The sequence below is a fragment of the Cuculus canorus genome, chromosome 17, assembly GCF_017976375.1.
Source record: "Cuculus canorus isolate bCucCan1 chromosome 17, bCucCan1.pri, whole genome shotgun sequence".
Taxonomy (NCBI): Eukaryota; Metazoa; Chordata; class Aves; order Cuculiformes; family Cuculidae; genus Cuculus; species Cuculus canorus.
The window spans coordinates 6,159,848-6,172,062 of record NC_071417.1 but is presented as its reverse complement, the minus strand read 5'-3'; the positions used below and the strand labels follow the sequence as shown (position 1 = coordinate 6,172,062).

The 12,215-nt window shown below is 48.3% G+C and overlaps 1 protein-coding gene across 13 annotated transcripts in view; it reads right to left on the bottom strand.

Annotated features, from left to right (window-relative positions):
* Positions 1–4,037: 4,037 nt before the first annotated feature.
* Positions 4,038–12,215, bottom strand: part of PITPNM2 (phosphatidylinositol transfer protein membrane associated 2) — a 133,529-nt gene continuing 125,351 nt past the window's right edge. For all 13 annotated transcript variants that reach the window (XM_054082174.1, XM_054082182.1, XM_054082180.1 and 10 more), the window contains 8 exons: positions 11,348–11,496; positions 8,485–8,601; positions 7,636–7,752; positions 7,128–7,276; positions 6,326–6,475; positions 6,056–6,239; positions 4,644–4,772; positions 4,038–4,387 (listed from right to left, as the gene is read on the bottom strand). In XM_054082174.1, coding sequence (XP_053938149.1) covers positions 4,043–4,387; positions 4,644–4,772; positions 6,056–6,239; positions 6,326–6,475; positions 7,128–7,276; positions 7,636–7,752; positions 8,485–8,601; positions 11,348–11,496 — 1,340 coding nt within the window. In that variant the 3' untranslated portion in view covers positions 4,038–4,042. The remainder of the gene's footprint in view (positions 4,388–4,643; positions 4,773–6,055; positions 6,240–6,325; positions 6,476–7,127; positions 7,277–7,635; positions 7,753–8,484; positions 8,602–11,347; positions 11,497–12,215) is intronic.

The window sequence follows — 12,215 nt, the reverse complement described above, 5'->3', positions numbered from 1 at the left end:
AGTTTTATAAGGTTTGTTACACACAAGCAAGTCATCAGCACAGTACTGTACACACAGGGGCGTACCCAGTGCGGCTGCCGGTGCCCTCGGGCATCCCCTCCGGTGGTTCCCCTCACACGTCTGTTATCCCTTAAAGCAATTTTTTATAAATAAAATATAACTAGCATCATCAGAATATAAAATTGACAAATTGAGGGTATCAACAGGCAGAGGGTGCTGAGGATGGGGAGGGGACTGTAAGGCTTCTAGAACTAATACGAAATGCAGCAAACGGTGGCGATACCTGAAGAAGGGGCTGCTACAGCAAGCACAGCGGCTGCTGGGCGGAGCGGGAGTTCATTAGTAACCCTTTGGCTAGTTACTGCTCTCTGCTCATGGATCGGACACTGTAAACGTTTTTGGTATTAGAGTTTCACCACATCTGACTGAGTGATCTAGCAAACCCAGGAAAGAACTCGATGGGAATGCATGGGTTCCTCTTTGTTTTGAAAAGACTTTAAAGGGACAGTGTCGGGTCACAAGTCTGGCCCAATAGTGCAGGAATACAAAAAGCTGGTTTTTGTACAAAAATCTGAGCTCCACAGCACAGTGCGATTCCCATGAAACAAAAAAAAAAACCCAAGAAGATGGAGGCACCCATGCAGCACAGGCTGTATTGTGCTCGTGTGTGAGAACAGGCTGTGGGCTGCAGCAGAAGCAGCGCCACTGTTGCTGGGCTCACTGATGGCTGCCCAGACAACGGCCCAGAGGGAGAAGTACAAGAAACTTTCAAATTCTTTAGTTTGGAAGCAAACAAGTTACTTGTAACAAAGCTAAATTAGGTCTTTAACCTGACAGTGCCCCTTTAATAAGAATGGAATATACAATCATCTTTCCCTCACTGCATCCAAATGGATCCTCTTCCATACACGTGAAAAGGCATCAGGTCACATGCATTGCTCTCCAAAACAGCTCGGAACAAACAGGTTATAAACATAGAGTTAAACTATTGCTATTGTTCTTTGAGTGAGTAGCACACTGATCTTTGCTTCAGATAGATGAGTGCTGGATGGGGGCAGCTGAGGAGGTTGATGTAGACTGTGATGGACTGAATCAGTGGAGAAAAACTTATTGGCATATTTCCTGGTAACCACACCCACCTCATCTGGTATTATTGCAGCAATAAAGGTCCTGGTCTACAATTGCTTCTCTGTGTTGGATTCGTACAATGGCAACAGATGGAGGGCCAGGGAGAGGACCTGGGCAAGTTTCAAGAAGCTCAACAAAGGATGAGGACAGGTGCTATGATTGTCAGTCTAACTGGTCAGCAGCTGTTTAAAGATGAAGTGATGGAGAGGTGAGTATAATATTGCACTTCTGCATTCATTAACAGTTACATTAAACTTGGTCCATAAAATAACTGTTTTGTACATAATGCCTTAAACAAAAAGCTACATTTTTAAATATTAATAAACTCTGAAGGTTCCAGTCCCTCCAGACATTTTTTTCCCTCTACATAAATAAATAACTAACTTTCAATTTTATATATCCACTTTTTATGTTGAACATTTACATTCGCCTCTGCTTTACACTATCTACACATAAGAAAATGTGAACATCTCGTCCGCATTGGAAAATGTACAGATCATGCCTTGGTGGTGGACTTAGAGGAAAGCTGAGTTTTGCAAAGGCCATATCCAAATTTGCAGAAATTATTTTGTGATGTGGTTTGGTGACTTCACAGGATGGATTGTGGCTTGGTTTCCTACTCAGATGGCATCTGTTTGGTATAACATTCAACTAGCAAAAAGCTGGGAAAATTCACATTGCTTTTAAACCCAGTAAGCTCTGGATGTACATTCAGAGAGAGCTAAGCTGAGTCGGCAGAAAGGGAAGTCAGTTCTCGGTAACAAAAGTCATCAGATACATTCTGTACTTCAATTATCAAAGAGAAGTGGTTAAACGTTTTGTAGTCAGGCTGCAAGACATGGGAGCTGCACTGGGTGGCAGGCAGGCAGCTGGGTTTGAGCACTCCTGCGGCTGGGATGCAGCTCAGCACTGTTCCTCCTCTGCCTCCGCTCCGACCCTCCAGCGCCACAAACACACAAGATCTACCTTGGATGTCTGAGGAGTTAAGATTTGCCCACCGTGGTCCAGAGCCAATTAGCAGAGCAGTGTTCACAGTGCTGTGTGTCTCAGTGAGGCCATCCTGCACTTCATATTGAAACAGTTAATAAAATGAAGCAGCCAGTCTAAAAAAATCTTTGTTATAAATAAGATCTTCTTAAGTAGAAAGTGATATAAAGACAGGAAAGTGTGGTGGAGAAAGCAGGGTTACACAGAGTCGGGGAGTTTGGTAGGACTATAAAATCTCCACGTGAAGAGGGCAAACTGGAGTCTGTAAGTGGGCAACCCAGAGCACCCAGGGTGGATGCCCCTCCGCCCCAAGAGATGTGCAAGGAGCTAACTGGGCCCTTTGCTGGGGTCAGGCTGACCCGATAGGGACACGACTAAGGGCGGTTTTGGCAAGCCCTCGTTCTAGGCACTGTTCTCCTCTGCTGCTGCAGAGCAATGTACTCCCATTCCTGCACCACATACCGCATGCTCTTGGTGTCACCAGGGATGCCAGCCAGTAGCCAGTGCTTCGCCCCGTGCATGGGCAGCTCCCCTCTGCCATGCACCCAGCCCTGGCTCACTCCAGCAGCACCCAAACCACCAGCTCAAACACATCCACACACCAGGAAAATTAAGATATGGCCTTTTCTTAAGCTTGCCTGACATTGTTGGCGCACTTCCTTACAGTCTCCTTACTGCTGGAAAAACTTCTGCACAGATTATTTTTCTTAAATATATACATATGCACATACATATACATATAATATACATATACATACGTGTGTGTGCATATGTATATGCATGTATGCACGTATATACACACACTCTGGCTTAACAATATTTTGTTGTCATGCACTACAAACACTTAGGTGTAGCTACATGAGATGGTAACAGGTTTCCATTCTAAAAATTATCAGTGCAAAAAACAATGAGGTTTTACAGTTCAGTAACTACAGGTAAAAGAAGCGTGTCTAGTTCCCATGAAAGCTGCTACTGAACTTGGAGAGAACCTGGGAAGAAGTCTCAGAGGTGGGTGTTGAGAGAGTCAGACCCTGCTTTTGGATGAGAAAATGCAATCCAAGTGCCTTCAGCTGCTTCCAAATACACGGTGATTACTTTTGGAAATAATATATAGCAAGGATATTTGGAGACTTTAACAGCAAATTAAGTGTCTGAGGTTTGTAACAGCTCCAACAAAATAGCTTGTATTCCTCTTTTAGTAGGTCAACACCTTCAATTCCATCAGCCTCTGAAAGGTCTCTTTAAAAAATAACAGTAATAATAGTAACAACCCCATTTTCTTGGGCATGAATCTGCTGACATTCTGCCTCTACCAACAGCATGGAGACATCCTTATGCTTTGCCACTGCACATACTCCTTGAGAAAGTGGCTGAACTTGAAGCTTTTTGTACAGGTAAAGCTCTTGGTTGCTCTGCCTGGCACAGCCCACAATAAATCGCTTGCTTGGGGCCACCTGTGCCGGGGAAGCCGCATGTGCATCCAACCCCAAGCCCACCCTGTGCCCACATCAGCAGAACTCCTGGGACAACGAAGAAGTTTCCCAAGCCTCATCCCCTGTTCCTGTGGCTCTGAGGACAGTACTTGGTCACGCATATCGGAGTGATGGCTAACAAGGTGAGGAGGCACGTATTTACAGTCACTAAACCTGGGTAAGAGAAGGAGGCAGGAGAGAGAGTGCGATCTTGACCTGGAGACTTTTCCCCCTCAATTTCCAGCTGTTCCTTGGGCCCATGCTGCAAAAACCTGATGCTCCCACTGCAAGACCTACGTGTTGTGTGGGAAACATCCCATCTCTTCCCAGAGTACCATGATGTTATAAGAGTAGCACCATATTTACCCTTCCAGCCCGTAACGCTGGCCTCGTCCCTCTTTCCTTTTGTTTTCTCCTCCAGTGGCTGCAGCTGACAGTTGCTGGCTCTGGCCTGGCTACTTCTGCCCCAGGAGGCCAGACTCCAGCCGGGATGCTCCGCTCCGACCCCAGCACCCTGTGGCAATGCTCATGCTTCTTTGGCTGCGTTCCCTGTCCCTCTCCTTGTCACTCTCAGACTGGCTCTGGGTGCGTTCAGGGCGGTGGCCGGCACAGCTGCTGGTGGCCGAAGGCTGGGAGGAGATGGTCCGGAGCAGGTGATTCCTCTTGCGCAGGAACTCGGTCTGGTTCGGCAGCCCAAAGCTGCCTTTCCGCAATGCCATGCGTGTGGTGTTCTTGGCGGGGCGTGCACGGTGGTTGTACTCCAGCTGGGCCAGGTGGGCTGCATACCCCTCCGTGATGAACTGCAAGATAAGAGGGATGAGGCCAGGTGTTAGAGGGATGGGACACATTTCCCTAATAGCCACTGGCAGCCAAATGCGCTTGCTGTGCCATGGTGACGTACATGACATGGAACCGCTCAGACAGGCGAGATGGGTCCTGGTATGTGGGACAGCTCTTGACGAACACTAGCTAAGTCTTAAGATCAACAAATTCCCATTGCCCTCCCATGGGAGGCCCTTGGCAGCACCTCCAGAGCCCAGATAAGCTGGCTCCTACCTGACATTGGCTCTGCAGCTTCTTGGTGGGTCGGCCAACAATGTAGATGTTAGTGGGTGGGAGGCTGATGGAGCTGTACACAGAGATGTCCTTAGTAGATCCATATGCCACATGGATCCTCATGTGGAGCTGCAGGGAGAGAAAGCAACATGCAGTCAGAACATATGGGTGCCCTGTGCTGTGCAACAGGCAGGGCTTCTCTTTTTTTCCCACAGCCGTTGTGGGAATCTCAGGTCAATACCTTACATAAGTTTCCAGCTGGATAACGCACTGCTGTGCAAAGCGCTAATTAACAGAACTGGGGATGTTTACAGGCCAGAATCAGAGGAACAGCAATATGAAAGCAGATCTCTGCTTGCTGATCCACAGCCTTTCCTTGAAGGTCTGTGGGGGGCAGGGACGCTGCACACTTCACTGCCTGCTTGTCACTGGGGGAAGGAGCAGTTTGCAACCCCCTGGGCAGTAATTATTAGCAGGGAGTGTCTCCCTCCACCAGCCATGCTGCTGGATGCTAGACTGCTGTTTAACTCCTGGGCAGAGGGAGAGTGGACAGCCAGCAAAATATGCTGCTTTTCAAGGATTCGCCAACCTCTGCTCTGAGCAGAGCTCGGAGTTGGCTCCTGGTCAACCCCTTCCTTAATGGCCGAAGCATGGCTGACAGGGGAGGTGCAGACAGCAGTGCCACCACAGACTGGCCGCTTTGGCCCTGGAGCTGCAGGCCAGCCAGGGAGGTGGAAAAGAAGCCCCTGGTGCTGGTCTCAAACTTCTAGAGGACAAGGGAGAGGAGGCAGCAAGTAAGGTCCAGCTGCTCTCATGACTGTGACTCATGGTGAAATGAGAGTCCAATATAGAGAGTGAGGGACTTCCCTGCTTTTCAAGGCAGGGCACAAGAGCTCGGGATACTGTCAGTTCCTCCACTTGCCAGAGAGAGAAAATCTTGTTTTATCTGGAGATTTTCTGAGGCTCTGGGCCATTAAGACTTCCCTGAGGTTGAATGCTGGGGAAGATGCTCTGTGGAGTCTCCCATCAAGGCTGGGCGGTGCAAGGTCATTTCTGCAGCAGCTCCATGCCCTCTCAAGATTTGCTGGTTACACCAGAGGCAGCCAGAAAGCCACCTAATAGGTGAAAAAGTTGCATCTATGGGTAAGGGGAGGCACTACTGCCTCAGTTTCATTAGGCATTTGGTGTTGGAAGGACCAGTGATGAAACGGAGCTGTGCAGAGCAGAGATTACACAATTTAACAGCACAGACACTTTTATAGAGCAATAATAAAAAGTAGCATGTAAAATGAACAGATTAATCTTCGCTGTGGGGTCATGTCGCTGCCAAGAGACTGGTGCTGATAGGGGCAATCAGACAAGGAGCAATCTAAACCCCTGCTATGAAAATATTTCAGCAGGCCCAGGCTTACGTCTGTGATGAGGGATTTCAGGAAGTTGGCCTTGTGCCGCAGGGGGTCGTGAACAAGCCCGTCGCAGAAGGAGACGATCCCATGGGGGAAGTTGTGCTGTGCTAACCATGCTACCACCCTCTGCTTCTGCATGTCAGGGCGGCCTGTGACATAGATAATGAGGTAGCCAAGGTCTTGCCAGTGCCTAGAGGGAAAGCCACAAGTCAACAGATTGCAGACACAGAGCAATGTGCGTAAAATGGACCGACTCCCCCAGCCCCCGCTGCTGACCTTACAACATCAACTGCTCCAGCGCGGACTTTGGGGTCACTGCCCATGATGGATACGCTGGCTGCAAAGGAGCCATCTATGCTGAACACCACAAACTCCGTCCCCTTTGGCAGGACTGTGATGTAGCTGTCTGCATATGTATGGTCACCCCTGAAAGGAATGCAGGGATTTGAAGGAATACAGAGGTTCTTTCAGGAGGTACCATAGAGTCCCGCCACACATCACAAGCTCAAAGCAGCACCCAGATCCAGCCCGAAGCCTCTAAGAGCAATGCCACCCTCAATTAAAGCAGTGACAGTCACTGCATGAAAGCCTGGTGGCTGGTAATAGAACCCTGGAGCCCTGGTGTCAGTCAGTAACTCAAAAAAATACTCCCAGAAAACCATTGCTGGGTTCACCAGTGAAAAGATAGTCCTGTCCTATCCCTTCCAGAGCTCAACACCAGCAATGAATTATCATGAGTACAAAGATGTATCTTTCAAGGCCAAGCTTATAGTCTTTAAAATATGCTCGGTTGTGCAGACGATCATGAAGCCATGCACCTGTGGTGCAGAAGGCCTGCTCCTGCAATGGCAGCTCAGTTACCATCCTGTTGATGATGCAGGAGTCAGACTAAAATGCACATCTTCCTCTTACAGCTGTAGAGTAGAAGTGGTGTCATCCCAGTTGCTGGGGACAAACCAGGCTCTGACCCTCCCCAGCAATCACAGCCGCTCCTCAAGGAGGGACCGTATTCTACAGTCATCAACTTCTACTTTTGTTCCTCTTGCAAACTAAGCCCCAGCACCCTGCAGTACCTCACCTGACCACCATCTTGACGGGGTACACGCCAATGCCCAGACGCCGGTTCTCAGGGATGACGTAAGAAATCCTGCCACTGCTGTTGCTGATCTCAGTGTCAAAGTAAACCCACTCTCCTGACGGTGGTTGGGTCATGATGTGAATGTCCACCTGGGAAGACAGAAAGGCTGGGTGAACAACAGCATTAAAGACACAGATGAGTAGAACAGGCCAAGCACACGGACCTTCCAACCAAAGACTCTTTGGATGTCAGCACAGCTGGGTCCTGTTTGCACCCACTGCACTTCACAGATCTGAGCTGAGAAGGACCCAAACATCAGGATGCTGGAACGAAACCCAGCCTCAGTGGTGAAGGCCTCCATGATGAATGCTGATCCTGCTGGGAGGCACCACACAAGACTGACCAGGGTAATCTGTCCAAGATGCCAGTGACCAAGGGGGTGACCAGCGCCACCTCTGTCCCCCCTACATTTCACCAGAAGGTGCACAACCCCCCCAGCAGGCAGTACCTTTTCTCCTGTGAGCGTGACCATATCTAACGGACCGTACATAAACCTTCCTGTTAAGGTCTGGGGCCCATCTTCATTAGCGATGGTATCATTTATCCTGTGGTTGGCTGTGACGTTCTACACAAGTCAAACGGGAAAGGGGAAAGAAAAAGGAAAGAAAAAAGTTTGCAGCAATGGACAGGCTCACAGGGAAATGCCAAATATAACCAGACAAACTGGAGCATGGGTTTCTCTTTGCCATTCCCCAGTTCCACTCCAACCACAGCTTTCACTTCAGGAAAGAACTTGATCTGTGGCAGCAGTGAGACTCTGTGCCCCACAATGATAGGGTGGATTTGAGTGCACATGGCTGACGAGCCAATTTCAATGGCAGTTTGTACGTTAAATGCCGATAGCATCTATTAACTCTCCAGATTTAAGAGGCAACACAAACAGCTGCCAAAGAAATGCACTGACATTATTTCAGTTCTAGCAAAGAATTGCTCTCTTTCGGGAACTGGAGACATTTACTGGGAGCGAAGGGCACTTCCTGAGCTGAGAACTTGTGTTACTGGACTTTGAAAGATGTTCTGTCTCTCCCTGACTCACAGCCAATCCTTTCTGTATTTTACATAGATGCAAGGCCAATATGAGACTTTGCTGGTACAGTTCTTTAAGTCTGCTCTTTCAGAACTCCATGGGTGGTATAATCGCCAATATATACCAGCAGTGCAATGTGATTCTCTGGTCTGCCATGGACAGACATAGCTGTACCCATGCTGCCCACCTTCAGTGCTGTTCCTGTAGCCCAAATCAAAACCCATCTCCAGGACAGTGCTCCCCACTGCTGCAGCCCCAAAACACTCTTACCCGGAGCTTCACATGTGTCCTCTTGCGAAGCCACTTCTCGCGGGGCTTGGAGGGGGTGAAGACAGACACCTCCTTCCCATCCAGCTCCAAAACACTCGAGTTCTCATGCCTCATCACCTGCAGGGGGACAGATCTCATCAAGACATCCACCGCTTGTGCAGTGACACAAACACCTCTGCCCATACTGTTCAGCATCTTCCGAGTCAGCACTGAGAAAGGACAATGCCTGGACAGAGGCAGCCTCAGGTTGCCTGCTGGGTGTTTGGATTGTCAGTTTGCAGGTTTACAGGCTGCTTCCTTAATTGCAAGGACAAGTAGGTCTCTTCTGAACTAGCGAAGCCTGAGGCCAGCATTGGCTTAATCCTGGCTGGGATACAGGTTATTTAGATTGTCAGGAGGTACAAAACTGATCAAATGCAGCAGGATGAGCTCTGCACTTACATATCTGCCCTTCCTCCAGGCACTCATTAGTCCCTTCCCATGGCCTGCAAGGGACTGCTCTCTTCCTTTGAACACACATCTTGTAGCAGATCAAGCACCAGCTGCTCTGACTGGCCTCGTGCTGATAGGTGCTGTTCCTTCAGCTGATTTCTTCTTTCTATTTAACTGTATTTCAGACTGCTCTTGTCCTGTGCTTTTTTCTCCTCTCATTGATTTGACCCCAGCAGAGGCAAGCAGGGGTCTGGGTTGGCCACACACGAGGCAGAGCCCAGGGCGTCTGTCCATCCTGACTTTGACTCCAAGGTTGACATTCCTCAAGGATTTTGTGCCAGTGGGATGGCACTGCATGAGTGTAAGGATCAGAGAGGGGGAAAGATGATGCCCACCAGCCAGCCTTTGTGGGCAATTCTTGCCTGTCACCAGGGTGCAGGCAGGGATGGAGGAGCATGATTAGACTGCTCTTAGACTCTAGAAAAGAAAGGGAAGAATAACACCACAGCCCCAAAAGCGTGGGGACATCTGAAAGACTGATGTAAGACTGGGAGCTGACAAGAGAACTCCAGAATCGGCAGCAGTCCTTAGTGACCCTATCCCACCAAAAAATAAAAAAGCCTCTAAAATGTGGGCTCACATAGGATTGCACATATTTTGTGCAGTCAGCAGCTCTCCAGCTGACCCAGGCTGTAATGGCCTGACACAGGCCAACCTGCTTTGCAGAGCTGAAGCTGCTTTTCTTCAAGGGAAATGCAAAAATGACCCCAGGGAGGATGAGCTTGCGGGACAGTGTTCATGGAAATCCAAGGTAAACAAAATCAGATGATTTACTGAAAAGTATTTAAATTGGGAATCTATTTCAAGTCCCATTTGGGCTAGTTTTAAAAAAATTTAACCTTCGGAGGCTAAAGCTATTCAACAGCTCACTTCTACATTTTGTCCAGAGATGACTTTCAAAGGCGATTAGAAACAAGTGCTTATTAGCGTAAAAAGTGGTGTGGTGGAAGTACAGCAAGAAGGTGGAGAATGAGAAAAATCTCAGTTTCAAGACAAAGAGAAGTGAGTAGAGACAGGCATTGGGGAAGGGAAGTGCCAGACTATCCAGGCAACCACCAGCAGACTTTGAATGGATGGAGAGGTACCTCAAGCTGCAAGATACGAAGCACCATGCTGTGCTACAGACCCAGGTATGGGTTGAACCCTGAGTAACTGGCTGTTTCTTGAGTAGAGCATTTTATGTTGGGACTGTTCCCACTCACGCGAAATCATGGTGTCTCTCTCCCTCCAACCCTGTTAGGCTGAGTTTGATGCAAGTCTGGGGTTTCACAGCAGCTGATCCGGCAAGGTGTGTGCAAGCACAGGGATGCCTTGCTGGGCTAGACACAGCCCAGAAAGAAAGGGTCTCACTGGATTATCACTACAGCTCAGCTGCCACCAGCACTGACATCTCTGTTGCTTATGGTTCCTGCACTATTTGGAAGATAGAACTTGCCAACAGAATCATAAATAGGTTGCCAACAGAATCATAAATAATTGAGAGCTGCAGTACAGGAGGCTGGAAGAGAGTGGGGACAGCTTAACAGCTGAGCTAACACAAAGCAAACCCAAGTGCTGAAGTGGGCAGCACAATCCAGAGTCTTCAGTTTTGTTTTTTCCAATTACACACTCTAAGAACTATTCCTTTGGGGGTTCATATTTTGCAAGGCAAATAACTCGCCCTCACTCCCAAGGAACTGGAGGAAAAATATTTCTTTTAGGAAAAACACATTTTAAACAGTAAATTTAAATCTCAGGCCAAACGTAGGTTGATAGAGTCTAAGATGTCAGACTCCAAACACTAGTGGTCCCCCTTTACCTACCCACAGGAGAACTCCTTTGTGCTGCAGGAACAAGAACTAAATCCCAACGCGGTGATGATGGTATGTTCCTAGATGAGACCACAATAATGTAGAAACCAAACTCTGTCTATCAGCTCATGTGAAATTCATACAAAACTTGTCCTTTTATTGTATTTGGTGCTATTTTTATTAGTACATTGAGAAGTTTCCTTTAAGTTTCAGACTTGAGATCCAAAATCACACAGAGAACAGCTGACTGAAATAAGTGCCACTGACTTTCGCCACTGGGTTCTCATAGGAAATGGCCCTGGGCTCCACAGCTCCTTGGGAAGCCCCTCTAAGACCTGCTCTGATGATAAAATCCACATTCAAGCTAAGCAGGCATGACAACACACATCCGTAAAGTTTGCATCTCTGCTAGCAATACAGACGAAGAAAAGAAAGAAAGGGAAGAAGATGGATCTGCATTAGCAAAGGGTTTTTTTCACCTCTACACATCAACAAGAATTATGGAAGGTGCAGTGGAAAAACAAAAAGCACAAAATATTTTGCAGCAGAAAGAGGACTCAAGGGAGGGAAGATGACTGTACCTGTCTCAGCAGGAAGGAGACAACATCTGTGGATTCCCAGTAGCTTGCATGGAAGAGGTGTGGCAAGGCAACTGTTGGGAAAGCTGTCAGAGCATCAGGACAGTAGAGAGCGTAGTCGATCCTTTTGGTTCCCCACCACTTGGCAGCAACTAGAAGCAAAAGACTCGTTCAGACAAAGCGAGTTCACACATACACATGGTCTTCACCACAGCCAGTATTTCGAGGCTCTGGCCTCCTGTTCCAGGTACACCAGGATATTGTTCCCTGGCTGGTTGCACTGCTAAGAGTAAGCAACCGACCCAGGGCTCAGTGTTTGCTCAAACCAAGGGAGGAACACACAGAGGGACGACCACCTAATCTCTCCTTTATTTAACCAAATAAGAAGGCACCAGAGGACAGGTACTAATTGGCTCAAGACCCCAGGGAATGGGTCCAAGGCTCCAGTGCATTGAGAGCCTCATATGCATGGGAATCCATATGACAAAACATGAGACAGAAACGCCTCCTCCTTGGAGCTGAGGAGCAAGCGGGTGTGTGCTCTGCTCACTGTAGTGCATGCCCAGGCCATCTTTGGCCCAGCATCCAACTCCTTTAGCCTTCACTAAGGAACACAAGACTTTAGCATCCTTTCCAGATATTTGCCACACTAACAAGGATCTGAATAGTGGGAGCCCACATGAGATGTTAAAAGGCACTATAAGGCAGGGTGCTACAGCATGCGCTGCTGTTACTAGCAGTTCCCAACAAGTCCTGGTTGCCCTCCTGGGCTACCACATTGCAGGCAACTGAGACACCCAGCCCAGCCACCCCCAGAGCACAGGCTCTGCAGTGGCCAGAAAAACGTATCCAGGGGCACTAGGACTCCATT